This window comes from Neophocaena asiaeorientalis, unplaced genomic scaffold (assembly GCF_003031525.2).
Source record: "Neophocaena asiaeorientalis asiaeorientalis breed wild unplaced genomic scaffold, Neophocaena_asiaeorientalis_V1.1 scaffold320, whole genome shotgun sequence".
Taxonomy (NCBI): Eukaryota; Metazoa; Chordata; class Mammalia; order Artiodactyla; family Phocoenidae; genus Neophocaena; species Neophocaena asiaeorientalis.
In genome coordinates, this window is record NW_020174826.1 from 1,034,570 (window position 1) to 1,061,553 (window position 26,984).

The following is a 26,984-nucleotide window of genomic DNA, read 5'->3' on the forward strand; positions in this document are numbered from 1 at the left end:
CTTCAGAACGTGACCTAATTTAGAAAGAGGTTTTACAGATGTAATTTGTTAAAATGAGAGTATACTAGATTAGGGTGGGCCCTAATCCTAGGGCTGGTGTTCTTATAAGAAAACAAAGACATGTTATTTTAATGCCCAGTTTGTGGTACTTCATCACAGCAGAACTAGGAAACTTGTAAACCAAGCATCACTGTTTCCCCCACTATCTGAGCAACTGGCAATGTTTCCTTATGGTTCACTATCCATCACAGGCCATGTCTCAAAATTGTTACTCCCCCCAAAAGAGATACAAATAAAAGACATTTTGTTTCAGATCATCCTTTTCCTCAAAGGCTTGTTCATTCAAAATCCACATCCAATTCCATCAATATAATAAAAAATGTAAGAAAAAGTGAACATATGATTAGAAAAGGTAAAAGGGCACCCAGTCATTAAAAGTCACATATTTGAAGAACTTTCATTTAAGGAAAGTGCTCAATATATAATGTTAAAAGAAAAAACAAGATACATATTTCTTATGAAATATGCTTTCAACTTTTTAAGTGCACATATAAAAATAAGATACTTGAAGAAAAAAAAAACAGCAATAAATACTCTGGGAGACAAACCTAAAGATACCTTATATTTGGCTCTTTCTATCCTTGTTCATTTTCTGGATTTTCTACAATGAATTAATTACTTCTATGACCAGAAAAATGTTATTTACACAGGTTATTTGAAGACAAGAGAACTAAATGGGAGAAAAAAAATTTATCTTAAAAAAAATCTTAACAATCCCTATTCATCCAAGAAGCACAGGACACTTTGCAAACTATTAAAATGAATAAGTTTGACATGTCTTAGATAGGAATTGGATATCAAATAATTTTATCTGAGGCACTGAAAATTTCCTCAAAGTGTGCAATGGTATATCAAATCAAGAAATCAGCCCCAGAGTTTTGCTTTCTCTCTACTGATCTTTCTACTACCAATGACAACTTTTACATACTTGGATGGTACTTCTTTAAAAAGAAAATTCAGGGACTTCCCTGCTGGTCCAGTGATTCAGAATCTGCCGTCCAATACAGGGGACACGGGTTCAGTTCCTGGTCGGGGAACTAAGACTGAGTGTCACAACTACTGAGTTTGCATGCCACAACTAGAGAGCCCACGTGCTGCTACTACAGGGCCCATGTGCTCTGGTGCCTGCACACTACAACTAGAGAGCCTGCACACTTAACTAGAGAGAAGCCCACATTCCACAACTGGAGAGAAGCCCACGCATCACAACTAGAGAGGAGCCTGTGTGCTGCAATGAAAGATCCCATGTGTCACAACGAAAGATCCCGTGTGCCACAACTAAGACCCAACACGGCCATAAATAAATAAATAAGAAAATTTATACTGGGAAATTAAGTATCATGAAACCAATCCAGACATAGCATAACGTGAAAAACGTATTATTCATTATTAACCACCTTCTTCAGTGCCCACATCCACACACTTTCTTTTTTCCATATATCTAATTCCAAAAATGGCACATCTAATCTCATTCAAATACCTATGCCCAACTGAAAATGTATCATCCTCTTCTCAAAGAAAGACACCAAAATCATGTCCAGTTTCTGAATTGTGCTCTGAGTTTAAGATCTCCATGGGCTGTGAATTCCTCTTGGTGGGTTTCAAATGTGGCTCCTCATGGTCCAGCAAACGGTAAATGGTCCAGCTAAATGATGAATGTGATCATCCCAACAAGCTCACAATACACAGGAAAGGATAAACAATATCATTATCACCAAAAGATCTTCCATTTGAAAGATAGAGAAGGAGAAGGGCCATGGAGAGGTGAAGTGACTTCCTGCTCTGTAGTAGAATGAAGTCCTTAGGGGACAGCCTGATTTTGAGGACCTTCCTGCCACACCTCAAGGAAGCAGGAGGAAGACTCCCTTTCTGGAACTACATTGCTTTGGCACCTCTTTTCCTGTTGGCATATTTTGAAAGGATGGTGATTACCTTTGCTTAGGAGCATTTATAGCTCTCTTTTCAGACGCTGGCTCTTTCTGGCAATAAACTCCCTTAAAATTCTTTAAAATATATATATATATGCTTTAACAGACTTTTCTAAAGAACACACATGTAGAGGTCCTGGAATGGATACTTTTATTATTATTCTGTATTTCTTTGTTGTTTGAAACTTTAAGAAGAATGTATAATTTGTACAACTTTCAAAAAAAGTTTTAAGTTTAAATGAAGAAGAGAAAAAAAGAGATAAGGAAAGAAATTAAAGTCTCAATGTACTAGATCTGACTACATGGTAATAAAAGGACCAATGCATTTCTAATACAGCTAACTCACTATCTGATCATGATGGCATTTTTCTTAATAATCTAGAAATTCTTTGTATTCAACACATATGAACAAATAATTATAACAGTCCCACTGTCTTACTGCAGATCTACATTTAATGTATACTCTTATACAAAAATCCTGGTGAAAATTCAGTTTCAAATATTTAAAAGCCATATGAATAAAAATCAAACTTCTGTGAAACAACTGCATTTTCCAAATAGCACACCAAGTTTCAGGTCATAAAATAGCAACAGACTTAAATAAAGCCCTATTTAAAAAAAAAGAAAAAGAAAAAGAAAAAGCAATAGCTGTAAGCAATAAGCCACTTAAAGAAACTTCTACAGAGCACATTTTCAAATCTTTGGGTTAATACTACACTTCAGGGCAATAGGTATATGGAATTGCCTTTTGCTTTTCTCTCTGTTTTTATGTATGTTTGAAAGTTTTTATAATAAAAATAAGTTTTTAGGACATGCACCTCACAAGGTTAATTCTTCCTATTAATGCTAGTAGACAGTGGATGATCACTATAATTATACATATTAGTAGTATTTCACTATTGGTATATATTGTACATACAACATATAATCATTAGAGCTTCCATTCCTTGAATGCCGACTGTGTACAAAATGCTTTAAATCATTATGTAACTTAACAACCTTCCTAAAGTTAGTGGTATTAATATACCCATCTGACAAATAAAACAGCAACTCAGAGAAGTTAAGCCACTTGTTAGAGATTACAAAATTAGTAAATAGAAAATTAGAACTTTAAACTCGTGTATATGACCCCAAAGTCCATGTTCTTCATTTCTATACTATGTTGCTTCCTGAAAAGGATGGTCTAATTGCTTTTAAAGTTCACTACCATTATTTTGAAACTTACTCTCTTTCACTGATAATCATGGCATAACCTAGAGTCAGTCATTTATCCTCTGTGTTCATCATTTCCCCATTAGTTGTCCCATCTAATAAAATGTGGAAATTTTAATAACTTGAACCAGTTGGACCAAAGCTCAGATGAATTCACAGAATATCTTACTTCAGAGTTTTCAGAAAATTCTGAAATAGATGTTACAAAGGTGATACTAACTCAGATTCTGCCAAAATTACTCTAAATTAATGGGATCTAAATAATGGTGTTTTATCAAAATTGTAAGTACAGAATCACTGTAGAAGAAACTGTGAATTCACGATACTACGAAGGCAAATACTGAATGTAGTTTAAGAACATTATTTTTATTTATTTGTTTAACATTTATTCAATTGAAATTTAAGACACTGCAGGTATAAAGGTTAAAAAGAGTACTCCTTTCCTCTGTAAGATTACAGTCTAATGGGAAGACAGACTTAAAAAGAATTACTCTACTTTGTGGTATGTACAAACTATAATGGTACCAGAGAAGAATTAGCATCAGAAGGCTGCTTTGGCAATCAGAGAAGGCATCATAGGGCAGAAAAAGAGTTAAATGAAGACATGAATAATATCTTGTAGCAGGATGAAAAAAATCTTGCATCATTTACCAGGTCAACATTAACAACATCCAGTGCTTATTAAACACTCAAAACTGTACTTTTGGAAAACAGTTTGGCAATTCCTTAAAAAAAACTAAAACATGGAATTACCATATGACTCAGCAATTCCACTGCTGGGTATATACCCAAAAGAAGTGAAAGTAGGGACTTGAACAGATATTTGTACCCCATATTCACAGCAGCATTATTCTCAATAGCCAAAAGGAGGAGGCAACCCAATTGTCCATGGGCAGATGAATGAATATACAAAATGTGGCATATACATACAATGGAATATTATTCAGCCATAAAAAGAGGGAAATCTGACACAGGCTATAACATATACAGACTTTGAAGGCATTATACTATGTGAAATATGCCAGTCACAAAAGGACAAATATTGTATGATCCTATTCATATGAGATTCCTAGAGTGCTAAATTCTTAGAGACAAGAAGTAGAATGGTGGTTGCCAGGTGTTAGTTTCTTAATCTTTGTACTTTAGTTTCTCCATTTGTAACATGGAAATGTTAATGGAAGTTATAGTGTTTAATGGGTCCAGTTTCAGTTGAAAAGATAGAAAACTTCTGGAGACAGGTGGTGATGATGGTTATGCAACAACATGAATATACATAGTGCCACAGATCTGTACACTTAAAAATGGTTAAAATGGTAAACTTTATGTTATGTATAATTTACCACAAAAAAACTCTACATTTTTTTCTAAAACACAGAAATTACACTCATTTTTCCTATTTGAGTCATCTTCAGTGTAAAATATTGTTCAGTGGGTAAAAAGGACTGAAATCTCAATTTTGTGTTGATCAATCAGAAAAAGTAATTAATGGACTGACAACTATTTATTGAATACCTTGTGGATTGATGGGCTTCTAATTACTACCTTGCAGTGGAAACATGTTCATGCCAACATGAAAAACTGCCATTTCTTTCCCAGAAGTTACAAGTTGCTAAGACCAACTGCTTCTCAGTTATTTGATATAAAGCAAAGTCAAAATTCATCTCCAAATGAAAAAAGCCACTGTTTATGGCTTAAAAACAACTAATAGTAGTGTCTCTTTTGGATTAATTTCAAGAGATAAAAATATGTTCTGGAACGTAATATTTTCAAAAAGTCTGAGGTGACCAAAAATAGTATATGATTAAAAAAAAACCATTTAACCATAGCTAGTATATTAAAATATTTATGATAACAATCAGAGTTCACTCAGTTCAAACAAGTTCAGCAGGCACAGAACACAAAGGAAGGAATGGGAAAGAACAGGTCTTGAAATTCCAGAACAAAGCAAATCTTTGAGTTATCTGTATAATTCAAGGTTCCAATTACTATAGGTTTTACTGGCTGCCTATTTTTCCTATTCCCAATAGCATAAACAAAATTATTTTTCAATTATATTTCAAGTTGACTCTACTTACTCCTGGTGGAAATATCTGAATAACATTTCCAGCTATGTCTAGGATTCTTAGGTTCAAAAGATCACAAAGTCCCTGTGTCAGGAAACAAAAGAGGGAGAGAGCTTTTTAAAAGTCTAATATGTAGAATCACAAACATTTCTTGTAAGCTTAAACTTGATGAAGTTGACCACCTTTCCTAATTACCTGGTCAATTCTTCAGTATATCTCCCCAGGGAGATCACTAGGTCTGGATCACCAGATTCTTTCAATTCTCCATTTCCTCTGACCACTCCAGGGCAACATACATGGTGACCAAGAACTAGAGTATTTGTAGTAAATATCTGTAGGTTCAAATTCACCTCCAACACTTACTATATATCTATAGGCAAATTTCTTAATCTTTGTACTTTAGTTTCTCCATTTGTAACATGGAAATGTTAATGGAAGCCACTATCTTCAATATGGATGCTGAATGCATTAAATAAATTACTAATCAAAAGGGCTTACTGAAGGGCTTAATACATAGTGAGCACTTAGTGGACATTTCTATCATTAAAACAGAAAGAACCTTTGGGAGACAGAACACAGACATAATCTTAGAAAGCTATTTCTATCAACAATTCCACTGGTATTTATTTCACATCTACCTTTTGTGTGGCATTGTGCTAACACAACCTTTTCCTTATAAGGGAAATCTGTTAGTCTAGCCACATGCCCGATGTGACTGGATGGGCATATACCTTCATATGCATGTGTGCAGACATACACATAATTTATAATGTACCAGAAAATGATTCATAATATGTTTAGTAACAAAACAAATGAGTATTTTCTGTAATGTCTTATCATTTATAATTCAGACCAAAAAGAACAATGATAGACTGAAATGTATTAAATGTACAAGGACATAAATGATTATAGGCATTCTTTACATGATAATTCAGGACAGGACTTACTAGCATTCAAATTTTTTAAAGTCTAAACGCCTTGGGTTTATAAAATTGTAAGACTATTGATTTGAAATACGGACTTTTAAGTTAGAAAGACATGGATCTGAGCTCTTTTCCTGACTTTTGCAAACTATGTTCAAGTCACATAACCTCTCTGATCTTTATTCTAAAATGGGTATAGTAAGAGATATATTATAAAGTTGTTATGAACACTAAGTAATGTAATGCTTCATGATGATCCTATTGCTGCTGTTATTGCTTTTCCCTCAAATGAGGGAGACATGCTTTTAATAGGTTTAATCTGTAATTCCAAGACATTTTCTTACTTGTTTATAGTAAGTCAAATTTTTAAGGAATATAACAATAAAATTTTCGAAATATACTTATTTATAGCCTATACCTTGGTATATTTTTACATATCACATTACAGGGTGCACAGACCTTTTAAAGGGAATATATTCTTTTCTAAAAAATTTATTCATTTATTATTTATTTGGCTGCATCGGGTCTTAGTTGCAGCGCAGGCTCTTCATTGCAGCACATGGGCTTCTCTCTAGTTGTGGCGCACAGTCTCCAGAGCACGCGGGCTCAGTAGTTGCGGCAGGCGGGCTCTTTAGTTGTGACATGTGGGCTCAGTAGTTGCAGCACACAGGCTTAATTGCCCCACAACATGTGGGATCTTAGTTCCCCGACCAGGGATCAAACCCGCATCCCCTGCATTGTAAGGTGGATTCTTAACCACTAGACCACCAGAGAAGTCCCAAGGGAATATCTTCTTGAGAGAAAAGTGAAACAGTAGGAATTAATCTGTTTTTTTATTCCTCAAGTTACTGTATGCCATGCATTTCCTCCTATCAAATTAATTCTAATTTGCATAAGTAAGGAAGGTAAAGCCGTTGACAGGTTCTTAACAGGAAACGGTACTCTTAAACTGGGAAATTTGAGGAGAGTTTAATAAAGCCACTATTTATAAAAGTTTGACAGGGTTCAGGGAAATCAACGAGGTTCCCTAAACCAAGAAAGGTAGTTCCCTAAAACCACAAGTTTCCCAAAAGCTAGCAACAGCAGGGAGTTCTGTAATACCACAGGCCTAAAGAGTCAAGGGAATGTAATAATGTCCATTGAGGATCACCTGACATTTGCTATGACCCTCCAGAAAAGCATGCAGGCAACTCACAGCACCCTATTAGAGAGAACACCAGGGGAAAACTATATGGTACTCAATATCCCCCTGCCCTTTCACCTCCTGCTATTGCCCCTCATTGGCCATATCCTAGAGGAAGCCTGAGGACAAAGGAGCTCATTGATGCCCATACGGGTCAGTCTCCCAGGCACAGAGCAGGTTGGAAAAGGATGGAGAGTGGATGTAAAGAAAAAATGGAAGATATCTAGCACATACTTGAAAACCAAAAAGTACTAATATTTTGTGCTGTATATAGAGTTGCCAGATAAAATACAGGACACGCACTTAAATTTAAATTTCAGACAAAAAAAGTAAGATTTTTAAAACATATAAGTATGTCCCATGTAATATTTGGAACATACTTATACTAAAAGAAATTCTTCATCGGTAATCTGAAATTCAGATTTAAGCATTCTGTATTTTTATTTACTAAATCTGGCATCCCTAGCTTTGTGAAAAAATCCAGGTTATAACCTTCCTTTGTCATAGGGATTTGGGAACTGATTATACCTAATCAGAGGGAAAGCAAATGACCTCTTGTACTCAGATGCCCAAATCTATTCTTCAACTGCTCCTTATCATGGTGTAATGAGTTCTTCACCAACAAAAGAAAATTTGGTTCCATCTTTTGCTTACCTCTGGCAAAGATTCAATGTTGTTCCTGACCAGAAGAAGCTTCTGGAGCTTCTTCAAGAAATTAATCTCTTTGGGTATACAAATGAGCTGATTGTAGTTAAGTTGAAGTTCAGAAAGATTCTCAAGGAAACAAAGTTCCCTAGGAATGCTGGCTAGCTGGTTATGATTTATACTCAGATATGTAAGGCTTTTTAATCTAAAAAATAAACAAAGTGTATGAATGAAATTCACAAGAATAAGAAAGTCCATTGTACAGACCCCACTTATCAGAACCATGTATCAATTCATATTTTTTGTAGCTCACCTGAGCTTTTCTTCAGTCAAGTGTTCACAACTACTATGAATCATTTGAGCATAAAAAAACTTTGTTGTAATTTAACTTTTAAAGATTTTTATAATCAGATGGTTTATGTTAAAAGTTAAAATTTTATCTAATCAAAACTTATATTTAAGAAAAAAAAATTCTATCTTTATTCTTTGTACATATACAGTAGCTATACTGAAGAGGAAGCCAGAGGACAAAGGAGAACATATACACACACATGGATATAGACAGGTATAGATTTAGATATAGATTATACATCCTGTACCACTTAGTTGCTGTGGAAGATGCAAAGACAGATCAGTCACAAATTCTGCCTTTATGTATATCATTGTCTAGAAGGAGATATTAGATAGAGCCATAAAATGAGGATAGAAAATGCCAACAAACAAGGAGAAAAGGGTTAAGATTTGAGTCTGTAATTGCAGATATAGTACCTGAGGTCCCTCAGAAGCATTTCGGAAGAAACAACATTTTGAACTTGGCCTTGAATAATAGAACCTGTAAAATTAGAGCAACAGGAAGGCATAGCGAACTGAGAAAATATTAGTATTTTGAATAAAGAAGCAGGAACAAATTAGCACTACTGAGCACCAACTATGTACTTGTGCATTAAATTTAATCTACAGCACAACCCTAAGGCTGGAGTTATCACCCTTAATCCAGAAATGAGGAAAATAAAGGATCAGAGGCAGTGAATAACTTGCCCAACTTAAACATCAGAAAACCATGTCAAGATTCAAATGCAGATGTGTCTTCTTGCAAAGCTAAGAATGAAGATTTATAATGCTCTCAAGCTGTTGAAGTTAAATTAGTAACATAATGAGGTGACATTTCTAGACAGTTTAAAATAGGGGACTGTTGCTTACAACAATAGTCAGTGCTAGTAAAAGACATTTGGGGGAAGATTCTATGAACTCTATCGTGGAAGCCATGTGAATACATGAGACTGACAGAAAGAATAACAACTACAAAAGAGCAGAAGGAGATAGAGAGGAAGCAGATGGAAAGATTCTTGAGAAATATGAACATCTGACAAACAAACGAAAACCAAAGGCACCCAGAGAAGGCATGAGCAGAAAAATAGATGAACCTGGTTAACAAGGAATTTCTAAAGGTATGAGAGGAGAGTATTTCAAAATTAGAAAGATAGTCAAAATGTTAAAGAGAGGTACTGCAAAAAAAAACAAACAAACCTACTAGAACTAAAAGAAGGGTCACAGACTACAAAGTCACTATTAAAAAATCTACTTTATGTCTATATTGTAGCCACAAACAACTGAAAATAAAAGTTTTCAAAATTCCATTTATAATAACATAAAAAAGCACTTAAAATAGTTAAGAATACATTTAACAAAAGACAATATTGTACTTTGTTCTCCAAACAGAGCTAAGCTTACTAAATTGTGAAATCCTAACATGTTATAGCTGCAAGAATTTCAAAGTTCATCTCCTCACAATTCTTCCTTTAGAGATGAGAAAACCAAGGTCCAAGACAGTTAAATTACTTGGCCAAGGTCATAAGGCTAGTTGCACAAAATTATGACCTGAACCTAGTTCACCAGATCTTCCAAGGTGTCCTTTTTTCATTACATGACCAACACATAAATCAGTTGATAAGCTGAATGAGTGAAAAAGCAAGCAGACAACTATTGGCATTTTCATTACCATAAATATTCCTCTTCTTCATAAATTAGATAGCTTCAAATTTTTTTCTAGTTGCTCTGATTTAAAACATTACTTTTTCTGTAAAAATCTATCTGGGGAAAAATACATTAGCTAGAGGTATAGACAAGTAAATTGGAATAGACTTTAGGTGTTGCAGAAAGCCCTTTGTTGAGAACTATTAATAGTTTTGTATCCTTTAAAAATCTGGATGTTCTTATGTTGTAATACATCTGTTTCTGTTTGACAGGCAATAAAGAGAGTCTCCAAAGTAAACCTGAGTAGGGTTCTGTCTCCATCCGTCAGAAGAAAAGCCCAAGAGGGTGTTTTGTCTGCAGAAGGACAAGGCCCTCAGCTGGCTCCAGAAAGTCACTGTAACAGCAGCTCATCTGTGCAAATGTGCAGGATAAGGAAAAATAACATTTTGTTTTTGTTTTTGTTAATGATAATAAAATGTGTTTTTTTTTAATGAAAATGACATATTGGTTTTAAAATCTTTGCTTTCATATTACCTTTTCCATCAAGCTGAAAATGTTTTACAGTAAAGTTTAATGTCCCCAATTCTGTAACAGAGCAAGCTCCAAGAACCCCCCAGTTAGGAAATCAATAACACAATCAACTTTAGAACTTTGTTTCAAACCCTCACTTTTATACTTAGACTACCAAGTCATGCTCTTTCTCATTTCTCTGAAGTGTTTAAAGAATCGTCTGCTTAAAATCAGTGGCTTGCCTCAGTCCTTCAGGTGCCGCTTCGCTATGTATAAATCCCACAAGGACTAGAGGCTAGGCATACCGTGTTCAAATGACCAGGATGGGGAGAAATGGCAGTTTGGGGGCGGGGGCGTGGGGGGGAGTAGTGGTAACCAGCTCTCACTAGAAACAAAATTACCTGCTGATTTCTTGAGGAATCCATGTAAGCTGATTGTTGTTCAGATTAAGCAGGATCAAATTTTGTAAGCCATCTGTTAGAAAACAATTTTAGTCACTTTAGATATCCGTTAGAAAATAATTTTTAGTCACTTTTCTGTACACCTTTGTTTTCCTTCTGGTTTCTTGCCTTGGCCAAGGCTCTTTGGGTTGCTGGTAACTGATACCCTCTCAGATTAACTTAATCAAAAAGGCATAATTTATCCCAGTTAGAAAGCTAAGTCTTGGCACCTGAGGATAGAGGGCCAAACTCACCACAAACTGGAACCAGAAACTATTATAAAAGGCACTGGAACCCAGGGTTTTAGTTTTGTTTTTGAAACTCAGAACCGTAGTCCCACAAATGTTTGTGAAATGCATGAATGACGACCAAAGGGTCTTCCTGACAAGCCGAACTCATCCACCAAACATGAAAAACGCACGGGAAACCAGCCCAATGCACCACGGCCCACAACTCCCTGGCGAAGAGGGCGAAGTGGACATAGAGTGTGTTCAACTCTATTCCAGAGCCAGAGTCTCCTTGAAGTGGAAGAAGTAGATGGGCGCTGGTGCGTGAAACAGCTACTTGCTGATCTTCTTCACCGGAGACTGGAAGGAGCTGGGGAATTCTCTTGCTGTATTTAGTGGGGAGCAGGTCCTCTTGGGTCACCAGTTTCTGCAGGGAGCTCAAGACAAAGTCGACGTACTAGAGGACTATGCACTTGAGTTTCATTTTTTGTGGAAAAATATTTCTGCAAGATACATGAGCTAATATTTTAAAGTACTTTAAAGAGATAGTACCAGAATTTACCTGTGCTCTTTCATATATACCTCTAACTGAGGGCCCATGAAATAATACCCTTAATAAATGCTGCTCAATGATAACAATGATAATATATAGCACCCATGCCTCAAAAGTTCACAGAACTTTATAAATTCTATTATATAGTTCTAATTTTACTATTGGGGACACATAGTAGTAAAATGCCTTACATGAGTTAATGAACCTATAAAAATTATCTGGATCTCTGTCCTGTGTTCTGTCCTTAAGCATACTCTACCTATATTAAATAGGAAAAATGTCATATTAAATGGAGAAATTATTAGTTTAAGGGAAACACAAAGAAAAAAATAAAAAATGCCATTTATTGAATCTCATATCTTTTCTTTAAAATTCTCCCCAAGTTGATTTACGCTTAACATCCTGAGCAAAGATTGTGACTTAGTGTTTGAGACAGTGTAAAATGTGTAAAGAACAAGGAGAGCTGTGTAGAGCTTTTCTTTATTTGATTTTCAACTAGTTTTCTCTCTGGGCCAGAGAAAGGGTGCCCAGATTTGAGAGTCTAAATGTACACTGATTCTGAAAAGGGGAAAATTTACTAACACTAATGCTTATTTATTTTCTTAGATCTATATGTAAAGAAATACATAATATGGTAGTCGGAAAAAAAGTTGTTCCCCAAATTCCCTAATTTCAAGTGTAAATATCTCCAACCAAGAAAGATTAAAACGTAAAATTCCTTTTTCCCTTTACTTTCAAATTGTTCAATATAAGGAAATTAAGTTTGACACTATAATTATGCTCGTCTGACTCACCACATACTCCAGATGCAAATCTATGAATCTTATTTCCAAATAAATGGAGCTTCTTCAAGGATGTAAGGTATTTCATCTCTTCTGGAACTTCTTCCAAAAGGTTGTTTCCCAGATTTAGTGCTGTCAACTGCAAACATATAGAGATTTAATGAACTCATACATTATCCACTTTACATGAGAAAAAAGAAATAATTAAGCCCCTTTGCTGAGATACATATAACCTAAAAAAACAACATAATCTTAATTATTACACATGTACCTAAAATTACCTATATAAATAAAGGTCATTTGAGTTCATGTTCAAACAGTTTATGTTAATTTAAGCACAATTTAATTCTCAATTAAAGTACTTAACTTCATTAAAATTGTATTACAAACCATTTCACGGGTATTCAAAAACACAATTAATGATCCATTCATAAGTCACTTGAGCAACTCAGGAGTATCCTAACATTAAAAATTCAGCAAAGGGGCTAATTTCCTGAAATCAGAAATTAGCTGGAGATCTGAGGTCCTTCTGTCATACTAATCCCAAATGAGCTTTTTCACTTAGGCCAATAAGATTTCTATAATACATGGATGGGGCTGGGGTGGGAGGGTGGCCTTTAACATCACTCTGTGATCACAAAGTTCATAAGAGAAACTATTGGCATGATATGGTAGGGTAGGGAAGATCTGCCCTATGTACCTACTAACATCAGATTGGTCAGACATAGGAAGGATACATAAAAGGAGTTAGAAAGATCCTCTAGATCCTCTAATCCAGGGGTCCCCAACACACCCCTATTTTAAGGAGGAAGATTCAAGTCAAATCCCAAAGGAAGGTTAAGTAAAATAAAAGCATACAAGTAACCACTGGACTTAGCAACGTTAAAGTTATTGGTGACCTTGATAACAGGGGTGAAGTGCTGAGGAGGAAACTGAAGTATGCTGTGGAGAAAATGTGAGAAAGTGAAGACAATGACTAAAATACAATTCTTTAAAGAACTTTTGTTATGAAGGGACACTAGAAAATTAGGAGGGAGCTGGAGGGTTTGTATTTTGTTTAAAATAAAATATAGTACAGCTTATTTATATGCAGATGAAAATAATCTTATAGATAGTGAGAAACTAATGATATAAGGACAGGGATAATTGCAGCATCAAAATCCTTTAGTAGACGAGCAAGGATAGGATCCAAAATACAAATGGGTGATAGCCTTGGATAAGAGCAGGGACTTCCCCCTGAATTTGTTCCATTCTTCCTTAACCATTTCCCTCTGGACATAATTTCCAGACCCTTTACCATCCTGGTTACACTCTTATTTTTCTAAGTACTCCTCTCTAGAAACATGGTACCTAGAGTGAGACAGGAAATGTGATCTCATAGCATAGATCTGTTGGGACCATGGAATTTGCCTCAGGCAGATGACTATACTTCTGTTGCAGCCTAACATGACTACAACATGCACTCTTTCAGAAATGGGGCACATGGTTGGTGCATAATTAATTTTGTCTGTGGCCAAGAAAAACCTACTGTCAAGGAGATAACTCACATCCTGAACTTGTGCAATTGAATGCTTTTCTTAACTTAAATGTAGGAATTTACGGTTATCCCTGTAAAAATGTCATCTTGTTGGTTTTGGCTCAAGAGACATAAGTGGATGTGATGCTGTCACTCTAAATTCAGAATCTAAATTAGACAATGTCAGTGGACAAATGAGATCTGTTTTTCCCCTCCCCACTTTGGCTAATGCACTCATCTTTCTCATAATCATATGGTAGCCAAACTTTGGAATCACCTAGAACTTTCTCTCTCCCTCTCTCTCTCTCTCCCTCTCTCTCTCTCTCTCTCTCTCTCTCTCGCCACCTAAATTCAATCAGTAACCAAGTCCTATTCTCAAAATGCCTCTTAGATGCAACTTTTTCAACTCTCATTGCAATTACCCTAACACTAATCCTCATTACTGCCTGCCTATAGCATTACCTAACTTAAGAATGTAAAGAATGGGCTATTTTATCATTTAAACTCCTTTTACCTGTCCTACTGGATTATATATAAAGAGTTGCCCAAATAATCAGTCCATGAGGAATTTCCCTACTTAGTATGTCCTAAATGTTTCTTGGCTCCCTGTGGCCTTTTCCTCATCTTTGTATGCTTGTCCCAAATAGTGTCTGTGTATCCCAACTCGTCCTAAATTTGATTTGATTTATTTAATTGCATTGGCCTACCCATACCTCTAAGTTATAACCTGTCTGTAGCCTGCCTTGAAATGGACGTGTGTGTTTCCTCTTACATTTTGGATATGAGGTAAGCATATCAGTGTCCATTGATGCCTTTGGGTTATAGACTCTAGATTTAATGTGTAGCAATCTTTGGATAAAGAGAGAAGATGATAAGAAGTTTGAGAAGAAAAAGTACTGATTAACTTATTAATACTAATGACTAACATTTAAATAGAATTTAATATATGCCAAATAATGTGCCATGCAACCTTGTACATTGCCTCAGGTGGACTTCAAGGTACCCTTAATTTACAGAAAAGGGATCTGAGGTACAGGCTGTGATTTATGGTGAAATAACATAGCTTCACTCAATGGCCTATACTCTTAATTTCTACATTACACTATTTACTTTAAACTTTTTAAAAAGAATTTATTGTTGCTCAGAACGATCATATATATGCACATAATATATACATTCATTCATACATACATACACCCATTACACACACACAATAGAATTGTATGCAATACATGGATTTCTCATTTTAAATATTCTTGTTCTGTGGGTTACACCATTTAGTCAGTATTTTGCAGTAGGCAAAAGCACAGGCTTAGGAGACCATCTGCTATGCAATGTACTCACTATGGGATCTCAAGAAAGTCACTTAAATTCCTGTCTCCCTTTCTTTTTTTAAAAATGGAGATACTAGCATCAACTTCTCAGGGCTGCCTTAAGGATTAGAGACAATATAATGAAGTACCTGGCAAATAGTGGATATTATGAAACGCTAACTATAATCTTTTAGACTCAGGAGAAGACCATGGAACAAGATGTTAGACATACATGATGCTAGGAATGCTTCATATAGTATATATGTTGACACTTTGACTCAGTTTTCAATTTTTAAACCTGTTTTCTTAATGATTTCTAACTCCTTTTTTTGAAAGATTTCTAAATTCACAGCCACTTATGAATGATATTTTCAGGAAAGAGAAAATTATCTCTGTTATTCTGTTGGCCACAGGAATAATGACTTTCTGTTAATCAGTTAATTTTGCTGGAAATTTTTTTTATTATTTCTACAGTGATAATGTGGTTAGGATTCTCTTTCCATTAAACTATCACTATACTTTGGTTCTCCAAATATTATAATGGATTTCTGTGTTTAATGCTCCCCCTTGGCATATATCACCTTCTCCAGGAAGCCATCTTCCTTTTGTAGTTGCATAACACTGTGTACTTTCTATGGCCAATTATTATCTTCTGCTGTGTATTATAGGGACTCATGTATATATCTTACCTTTACTATAAAGTTGGAAATTTTGCAATGATAGGGTATCTGTAATTCATCCAGCATTCAAAAAACAGTGTCTGGAATACAATAGCTGTTTAATAAATGTTAGTTGAATGCTGTCTGCTTAGATCATTTCTTTAATAAGCTAATGGTTCAAACTGTGAAGATACTCATTATGGCTCCACATCATTTGTCTTTTTTCAAAATCAAGTATCTATTGAGCTCAGTCAGTGCCAATCTACCCAGCTGGATTCACTTCCTTCTAATGGGCTGCATGCCTTCTTTATTCTAACCATCTGCTCGTTCTCAATAACCCCTATAATCAATTCAATGAGATGCCTATCATATGTATGCCTAGAACTTGGGCCAGGTATCCTAACATTTAATTATGCTGTGCTTGTAGCTATTAATTATTACTAGAAAACTCTATGCTATTTATTATATCTTTCAATTACTTTTTTGACTTTTAAAATGATTTCCATGACTAACTTGGATAAATTTTTTTTTTATGTAAAAAAATACCAGCTCAAATGTCCATTTTTAATGGGAAGTCTTTCTAAACTAAATTATGGCTTGGTGATACCATTTTGGAACAAACTGTTAAATCATTCACCTGTAACATATACAAATATGTTTGAGCTGGTATTTGAAATATTAATCCTTAAATTCCTTAAAAGACATGGAATATTTCCATTCACTGTACCTAAATAGTGTCACATTCTGTAAACTACTTAATAAAATAATTGAATCAAATTAATAAAAGAAAAATAAGACATTTACATTTTTTAGTTATGTATATGGCCAAGGTATGTGGGACAGGGCAGCATTAGGGCTCACTCTACTAATTCTATTTTTTTTTTTAATGGAAAATTTAAAAAAAATTTTTATTGGAGTTTAGTTGATTTACAGTGTTGTGTTAGTTGCATGTGTACAGCAAAGTGAATGTTATACATATACATACATCCACTCTTTTTTAGATTCTTTTCCCATATAGGCCATTACAGAGTATTGAGTAGAGTTCCCTGTGCTATACAGCAGGTCCTTATTAGTTATCTATTTTATATATAGTAGCGTGTATATGTCAATCCTAATTTCCCAATTTATCCCTCCCCCCCTCCACCCTAGTAATCATAGTTTGTTTTCTACATGCTTATTCTTGGCTAATTTCAAAACTATTATTTAATTTTTCAGTAACTTTTTGTGTGTGTGTGCAATACGCGGGCCTCTCACTGTTGTGGCCCCTCCCGTTGCAGAGCACAGGCTCCGGACTCGCAGGCTCAGCGGCCATTGCTCACGGGCCTAGCCGCTCCGCAACATGTGGGATCCTCCCGGACCAGGGCACGGACCCGTGTCCCATGCATCGGCAGGCGGACTCTCAACCACTGCACCACCAAGGAAGCCCCTCTGCCCATTTTTTGATAGGGTTATTTGTTTTTTTTAATATTGAGCTGCATGAGCTGTTTATATATTTTGGAGATTAATCTTTTGTCCATTGATTCGTTTGCAAATATTTTCTCCCATTCTGAGGGTAAAAAATCACCAATTTTGATAAGTTTTTTTTTTTTAATGCACGCTGATATTACAGCTGTCACAATACAGTCTAACAAAGTTGTTTTGAATGAATTTAAAGACAACTAAGTGCTACTAGAGTCATCTTACAGGAACAAAAATGAAAGAGCTGTTTGGACAACCCAATACATCAAGTCAGATTTCTCAAAACAATTATAGTTTCATTGGAAATAGTATCAAGGTCCATCTAATCTCTAGAGAATCCCTGTGACCCCTAAGACCTGTTCCCTTAGAGCCCCAAATTAATCCCAGTGTCATGAAATTGGCACTTCCTACTCAACAGTATTACAAGGAATCTCTGGCATTCACAGCAGAAGCATTAACAAGGCTTACCTTTTAGCATCCTGTCGGAAGCTTCTAAAGGAAAGACTAAAGAAGCAAGGATTAGAGTTCCAAATCTTGGAAAAGGGGAATTGCAACACAAAACTCATTCAAGTAAAATGTAAAACTTTCAAGTGTTTGGAAAAACTAAGCAATTGTATGTTTGAGTTGGGGTAGAGGCTAAAATTTTCTGAGTAACCTACATGGTTAAGACACTATACATGAGATAAATCAAGGGAGGCACAGAGAGATTATGTGCTCAGTTGGCAAGTCAGAGAAGAGGGTTGGGGCTCTTCTAGACATCTGACAGCTAGAGGAAGAAGCAGAAGTTCCAGTAGGGGTTCAAGAGGCTTAATGCAGGCTTGGGCATACAAGCAGAGGCAAAGGAGGAATGAAAGTAGTGTAGAGAGAAGGAATTCACTAGGTGTCTGTGTGCCAGGACAGGATACAATAAACAAGTATAAGAAAGCCTTGTTTTTATAGCAAAGCCAGGCTTAGAAAACATGAGGCGTTACCTACTCGATGGAGGAAGAGCGCATTTCCAGTGGATGGGACAGGGAAAGGACAGGCTTGATGCTGACAAACAGTAAAAACAATGTCAGATCCTTTCTGTTCTGCCAGACTTAGTGAGACCCAGAATGCCCAAGGAGGGAGAGATAGGGAAAGTTGTTGCATATGGTTTTCCTCTTGTGTTCCTCTGCATAACTCCCATCCTTCAGATCTTATCTCAGTTGCACTTCTCAGGTCTACCTTCCCTGATTTCTCTGACTACAACTCCTCATAACACAATATAATTCTTCTTCATGACACTTTTCACAATTATAATTTTACATGTATCTGTATATTTGATTACCTTTTTCCACTAAACCTGAGAGTTGGGACACATGATGTTTTCATTCCTTTTTGTATTATCAGCATCTAGCAGAGTGCTAGTCTACTACTAGCAGGCACAATAACTATTTGTTAAACATAGAAAAGAAGAAAGGCAGGAAGGGAGGGAGGGAAGGAGGAAGGGAGGGGGGTGATTGGGTTAGGGGGTCCTCCAAAAGGACAGTAAAAGTATGAAAAGGAGAGACTAGGGATGCAATAACAATTTACAAACTACCCAACTCTGCTTAGAGTTGCCTTTATTTACTGTCAATTGTTTATGGTCAAATAAAAAGCTATGGCAGACCACATCTTTGTCCTGGACAGCTACACGTGTGAACCACTTAAGGTAAACATTGCTGTACTACCACTGGACTTTATGATGCATGTCAACAATGCTGTACACAATTAGAGATAATGGCTATTTGTTTCTTTGGAGATTTTAAACCTATCATGATAGCTCTGTGTTTGATTAAGTTGGACTTAGAAAATGGCTTACATCCCATTTCACTCAAACTGACATTTGATGGTTTACTAAGTGCCAGGCACTAGGGACAAGACAAAGGTCTCCACCCTAAAGAGTTATAATAAAGTGCATCTTTGAAAATTGTTGATATACCAGCACTTCATTAGTCCTAGGCCAAATGCATTCACCATAAATTATAGGACATTAATCCATTTTTATCATGTCATTAGAAGTGATTGAAAATTTCCAGTTTCATTAGTCAAATTAGCAAAGAAAAAAAAGAATAGAATCTGTATTCTCTAAAGAATCTCCTTCCATTTTATCATTGTTGCTAGTTATACCACCATAGCAACTCTAATTTATTTCAAAGTTTCAGTGTCAGGCATTGAGCTTACAAATATTAACATTTAATTTAATTCCCAAATGAAGACAAAGACCTTACTTTTTTTTCACATCTGCGTCCTCAGGACCACCATAGACACAAGAAGATGAATGGTAAATATTTGTCAAAAGAATGGATATATAAACAAATGGAGAGTGGGAACAATTCATGTATTGTTCAAACCTGCCACCTTTAGGCAATCCAATTTTTGTTTTTAGGAACTATAAATTGAAAAACACACCCTGGTGAATTTCACACCAAGTGTATAGAATAATAAGACAATACAGCTGAAAACAACCTCAAAAGAGACCTCAGGGCTTCCCTGGTGGCGCAGTGGTTGGGAGTCCGCCTGCCGATGCAGGGGAAACGGGTTCGTGCCCCGGTCCGGGAGGATCCCACATGACGCGGAGCAGCTGGGCCCGTGAGCCACGGCCGCTGAGCCTGCGCGTCCGGAGCCTGTGCTCCGCAACGAGAGGGGCCACAACAGTGAGAGGCCCGCGTACCGCAAAAATAAAAAAAGAGAGACCTCATTTTATACATGTATTCACTGGTTGACCTTAGCAAATGACTTAACCTTTCTGAATCATAAATGTTATTAACCATATGAGAGTGATAATTATAACTTCCTTGAAAATGAACAGAGTTCCTAGCATTGTGCCTGGCTCTCAGTGTATGGTGGATGCTGTTATTCTATTTGATACCATTTTGTGAGTGCAAAAATTTTCTAAGTATTACTTTTGTTTTAGGAAGTTAAATATCAAGACTATTTTAATGCTGTGCATTCTGTGGCAAATATAACCCAAAAAAATCAGTATATTGGTGCAAACTGGACTTCCTATAATGATAAAAGAAAGACTAACCCAAAAATCAAGCAGAGTCTAGACCCAAAGGAAAAAAAAAAAAAAAGATAGGGGGAGTTTCAATCATTATTAAAAGCATGACCTGTAGCACCACAAGAAAGAATTCAAACTAACTTTTAAAAAACACATTCGGGGATTTTATAGAAAATTGTTAGAGTAAGAATCATGATCATCTTTGAACTATGACATAAGTATCATCAAGATATGAAGACCACAAGGACACTTGGCAGCATTTCAGCTGAATGCCGCAATGCACCCTGCCTGCTTTATCTGCTATATTTTTCTCCTTAGCACTAATACTACCTCCCATCTGTTTTGCATGTTTCTTTCTTGCATCTCTTCTGACTAGAACATAGCTCCATGAAGGCAGGTATTTTCATCTGTTTTTTTTTTTAATTGCCAAATTACCTGAGACATAGATGGTGCTCAATACTTAAGTGTGGCTTTGAATAAATGAAGGCAGAAATTGAGACCCAGTGAGATTAAATATCTTATGTTTAGTTGGTGAGTGGCTGAAAAGGTTGAAGTATCAGGACTTGCAGACACTCTTCCAGGGCTCTTTGCAGCTCTCTAAGCTCTCTCTTTTCTGAAAGTTTTGTCTTCCCTTTCTATTAGCAGCTGGGAGAATGAGCAGTATTTCTGAACTGTGTAAATAACCTCTATCCATCTTTTGAGGGTTTCTAGCACATTTTATTCAAGCTGCTTCTAGAACTCCCATTATAAAGGGAAAACAGATGTTCTTCAAAACTCCACAACATTGGAAACTCTACATGAAAAAAATTGCTAGTTCATAGCAGTGAAACAATAATGCCATTAGCCTGAGTCTGACTTGTAAAGCACTTTAAAGATAGACCACAAGAAGCCTAGTTTCTAATCAGTTGAATTCTTCTTTAAAAGTAAAATGTGACTTCTTCTTTCAAAGTAAGGGCTGAGCTGAGCCAACACCCTGTTTAAGGAAATTGAATTGGGAAGTCAAAATTTAGGATCTCTCCTAAATAGTCAAAGGATGAGGAGGAGAGTAATGGGGGAGCCACAAGAAGACAAAGTAATAATGGTCAGACTCTTCGGCTTTTTTTCCTGAGGGGGTATAATTTACAATCTGTAACTTTTTTTTTTTTTTTTTTTTTGTGGTATGCGGGCCTCTCACTGTCGTGGCCTCTCCCGTTGCAGAGCACAGGCTCTGGACGCGCAGGCTCAGTGGCCATGGCTCACGGGCCCAGCCGCTCCGCGGCATGTGGGATCCTCCCGGACCGGGGCACGAACCCGTGTCCCCTGAATCGGCAGGCGGACCCTCAACCACTGCGCCACCAGGGAAGCCCTACAATCTGTAACTTTTTTACTAAACAACTATTAAACAGGAGAGAAGGATGCACATGTTTTCAGATATGCAAGAGTTCAAAAAATTTAATTACCACATACCTAGACTAGGGTGTTATCTGGAGAGTTATTTCTACAAAATAAGTGAGTGAACGAAAAAAGAGGGAAAACATGGTTCCAGGTAACAGTGGGTCCAAGTCAGGAGCCACAAAGGGATATCCGGGCTGACAGTATTCAGCAAACCTAGACAGTAAGCAGCTTAAATTGGGGCAGGAGGACAGAGGCTCCTGGAAGGAAGTTACTCAAGGAAAAAGCATATTTGATAGGGTATGTAATATGATCACATTTAAAATAAAATGAGGCCATGATAAAGGCAAAAGGCACAAGAATAAGTGAAAGACAATTAGAAACCCCAAGGAAACAAAAATGGTATTTGAGGAAGAAAATATAATCATAGTATATTAATTGGTTCCATATAAATGATATTTACTTATTAAAAGTATATGTTTTAGAATTTTAGAATTCTCCATGAGACAAAGATTTAATCATGGTGATAACTGAATAGATTATAAATACTATACATCTCATAAAAGTAAGAAGTTTATAATTTGTGAAGAGGAAGAGGGAAGGAGAGCTGAAAGTGGATTACAGATGCCAACATTGCCATCTTACCAAGTGGGGAATAAAAAGAGATTGTAGTTGATGAAGAAAGAAACAAAGGTTGGGAGATTGGGATTGACACATACACACTACTATATGTAAAACAGATAACTAATAAAAACCTACAGTATAGCACAGGGAACTCTACTTGATACTCTGTAATTACCTAGATGGGAAAAGAATATAAAATAGAGTGGGTATATGTATATGTATAATTGATTAACTTTGCTGTCAGCAGAAAATAATACAACATTGTAAATCAACTATACTCCAATAAAAATTAACTTAAAAAAAGAAACAAAGGTGTAATAATATTAAATTTAAAAGATAACTATGGAGAAACTAAACATATTAATATAAATATATTTGGAAGATGAAGGAGTATGATATCTAAAATGGACAAATCAAGAAAACAAAAAAATTAAAAGTGGTTATAAATAGAGGTCAAAATTAATTGTGGGTGAGGGGGAGTGGAACAGAAGAGAGTTACTTTTTATTATAAACCTTTTATACTATTTGATTTTTTTAAAACAATGCACTGTTACTTTAATGGAAAAAAATTCAAGCAGGGGTGGAGAATTGGCTCTTGGTTCAGTCAAATTTTAAATTCCTTTGCAAAGAAACTCCTCTGTCTCATTAGAAAAGTCCATATCCCAAGGATATCCACTCTTACCACTATTATTCAACATAGTTTTGGAAGTCCTAGCCACGGAAATCAGAAAAGAAAAAGAAATAAAAGGAATACAAATTGGAAAAGAAGAAGTAAAACTGTCACTGTTTGCAGATGACATGATACTATACACAGTGAATCCTAAAGATGCCATCAGAAAACTACTAGAGCCAATCAATGAATTTGGTAAAGTTTCAGGATACAAAATTAATGCACAGAAATCTCCTGCATTCCTATACACTGATAAAGAAAGATTAGAAAAAGAAATTAAGGAAAAAATCCCATTCACCACTGCAGCAAAAAGAATAAAATACCTAGGAATAAACCTACCTAAGGAGGTAAAATACCTGTACTCAGAAAACTATAAGACACTGATGAAAGAAATCAAAGATGACACAAAAAAATGGAGAGATATACCATGTTCTTAGGTTGGAAGAATCAATATTGTGAAAATGACTATTCTACCCAAAGCAATCTACAGTTTCAGTGCAATCCCTATCAAATTACCAATGGCATTTTTTACAGAACTAAAACAAAAAAATCTGAAAATTTGTATGGAGACACAAAAGACTCCAAATAGCCAAAGCAATCTTGAGGGAACAAAATGGAGATGGAGGAATCAGGCTCCCTGACTTCAGACTATACTGCAAAGCTACAGTAATCAAGACAATATGGTACCAGTACACAAACAGAAATATAGATCAATGGAACAGGATAGAAAGCCCAGAGATAAACCCATGCACCTGTGGTCAACTAATCTATGACAAAGCAGGCAAGCATATACAATGGAGAAAGGACAGTCTCTTCAATAAGTGGTTCTGGGAAAACTGGACAGCTACATGTGAAAGAATGAAATTAGAACACTCCCTAACACCATACACAAAAATAAACTCAAAATGAATTAAAGACCTAAATGTAAGACTGGACACTATAAAACTCTTAGAAAAAAACATAGGAAGAACAGTCTTTGACATAAATCATGCAAGATCTTTTTGACCCACCTCCTAGGGTAATGGAAATAAAAACAAAAATAAACAAATGGGACCTAATAAAACTTCAAAGCTTTTGCACAGCAAAGGAAATCATAAACAAGATGAAAAGACAACCCTCAGAATGGGAGAAAATATTTGCAAATGAATCAACAGACAAAGGATTAATCTCCAAAATATATAAACAGCTCATGCTGCTCAATATTAAAAAAAACAAACAACCCAATCAAAAAATGGGCAGAAGACCTAAATAGACATTTCTCCAAAGAAGACATATAGATGGCCAAGAGGCACATGAAAAGCTGCTCAACATCACTAATATTTAGAGAAATGCAAATCAAAACTACACCTCACACAGGTCAGAATGGCCATCACCAAAAAATCTAGAAACAATAATTGCTGGAGATGGTGTGGAGAAAAGGGAACCCCCTTGCACTGTTAGTGGGAATGTAAACCAATACAGCCACTGTGTAGAACAGTATGGAAGTTCCTTTAAAAACTAAAAATAGAACTACCATATGACCCAGCAATCCCACCCCTGAGTATATACCCTGAGAAAAACATAATTCAAAAAGACACATGCACCTCAATATTCATTGCAGCACTATTTACAGTAGCCAGGTCATGGAAGCAACATAAATGCCCATCAACAGATGAATGGATAAAGATGTGGTACATATATACAATGGAATATTACTCGGCCATTAAAAAGAAATGAAATTGGGTCCTTTGTAGAGACGTGGATGGATGTAGAGACTGTCATACAGAATGAAGTAAGTCAGAAAGAGAAAAACAAATATCATATATTAATGTGTATATATGGAATCTAGAAAAATGGTACAGATGAACTGGTTTGCAAGGCAGAAATAGAGACACAGATGTAGAGAACAAACTTATGGACACCAAAGGGGGAAAGCAGTGGGGGGTGGGGTGGGAGATTGGGATTGACATATATACACTAACATGTATAAAATAGATAACTAATAAGAATCTGCTGTATAAAAATAAATAAATAAAATTCAGGGGGAAAAAAGTCCAAATCTGTTTTACAAATGCACTTTTGGAAGTTATTATTAAAGGGGGAGTTTTTGAGTATTACCATATTTCTTGGAAAGATATGGCCACAGACTACAAACTCAAATAATTTTGGAAAACTAAGAGGAAATGAGGTAGGTGAAGGTAAGAAACTAGAGTTTTGTTTTTTTTTTTTTTTTTTTTTAAATTTTGTAACTCTGAACTCAAAAGTAATGAACTATAATGAACTACAGTGACTTGGCTGTTATAAGGTTGTTTCAGTGCTGATGACAGTTTAGAAGTGAAGAAAAAGAAAACTGCAAAGTTAATATCCCTTGCCTTCTCCCAACCTCAAGATGTTAGCAGCTGGAGTTTCACATTGTTCAGCAGAAATGTTTAACACAAGCATCTGGGATTCATCCTGTTGCTCTTTAAGGATATTCTTTATTTAAAATACTAACCTTCTTTTAAAGACTACTTCAGAAAAAATGAATGTTCCCTCCTTCCCATTTCCTGCGAACACTCCATTTCAATGTTCAGCCTGCTCCAGGAAATTGAAAAGAACTCCTTTCTTACATCAGAAATATCTCTTCATTCCATATGCAAAAGCTTCAGGATGGTACCCAGGGTGAACAGCATCTCCAGGATCCTCAAACCCACTTCCAGATGGAACCCCCAAGGTAGACAAGTAGATCCAGGCTCCCCACCCCTTTCCAGATGACAGCCTCCAGAAAGATGAGTATAGCAGAGACCTAACCCTCTGATTCCAAATATGGGTCATAGAACACATGGATAAGTTGAATCTTCTCTCCCTACCATATGTAATTCACTAAGGGAGAAAGCCTTCTGATCCCTTTCCAGCAACCATCCACATTAGTCTCCAGGGAGCTAAGTCTCCAGAGATTGAAGGCTTCTTGTTTTCTCAACTCTTTTCTCTCCTCCTATTTTCCATCCTCAATTGAAAAAGATAATGCTGTTCCTCACCTGGGTCAAGGTGCTTATCTCTGGGCACACTTTGGGGATTCGGTTATTCTGAAGGTCTAGAGTCTTCAAGCCAGGCAGTTTTTCTAACATTGAGGGCATCTTTGTCATGTTCTTTCCATTTAAGGTAACAATTTTAGTGCTTTTACCGCCCTTCAGTGCTCTTATTAACAACTTTTCAGCCATGGGCTTGGAAGAGAAATAGCTTCCTTATTACACATCTTTAGAACCTCTAATTGTAGAATTGGTGTGTCATGGAAACAAAAACATTCTGAGATCTACCATGTTGAAGGTGGGAGGCATTAGATAGGTTCCTGTGTAAAAGGTACGGAGGGAAAATAACTGATTCCGGGTTTGGGGCAGGAAATGTACAAGATGAGCCTAGAATATCTTGTGCCAGAGACAAAAGTTACCAAGGACTAATGAGATCACATCAAAGGACACAGAAGCCACTTCTAAGGGCTCCCACTAGTCTAAAATGGGAATATTTGAGTATCAGAAAGAATGATGAGTGGACCGAAACATCAAAATAATTAAAATCTAAGAACTCATAATGTTATTATAAAAATAAAAGAAACCCATTGACTACCTTGGGACTTGCCAGGGAACCAACTCATAAGACTGAAAAATGATAAAGGAAAAAAAATGAAGCATTTATTCTGCTTTTCCAGTACAAACTGCATTTTGGTGTAACCTAATAAAGTTCTTACTCATAGAAAAATAGAAGCCAATAAATGAGGAAGAAAAAAATAGATTTAGAAAAAATCACCATTTTGGTAAATCTAATGAAATAATGAATATACGTAAAGATCATAATTGGGTGCTAAAAGCATTAGGTGAAAGGTTGATGAGGAAATTTGCAAGTAAGAAATCAGG

The 26,984-nt window shown here is 36.0% G+C and overlaps 1 protein-coding gene across 2 annotated transcripts in view; it reads right to left on the reverse strand.

The window, feature by feature from the left end:
- The window catches only part of LRRC69 (leucine rich repeat containing 69), a 91,909-nt gene extending 65,615 nt beyond the window's left edge, over window positions 1–26,294 (reverse strand). The window contains exons 1-5 of one of the 2 annotated variants that reach the window (XM_024760422.1): window positions 26,112–26,294; window positions 12,513–12,639; window positions 10,900–10,972; window positions 8,024–8,219; window positions 5,276–5,347 (exon numbers count right to left, since the gene is read on the reverse strand). In XM_024760422.1, the coding sequence (XP_024616190.1) occupies window positions 5,276–5,347; window positions 8,024–8,219; window positions 10,900–10,972; window positions 12,513–12,639; window positions 26,112–26,294 (651 nt within the window). The remainder of the gene's footprint in view (window positions 1–5,275; window positions 5,348–8,023; window positions 8,220–10,899; window positions 10,973–12,512; window positions 12,640–26,111) is intronic. The other variant, XM_024760423.1, reaches the window with a different exon arrangement.
- Between the last annotated feature and the right edge of the window lie 690 nt (window positions 26,295–26,984).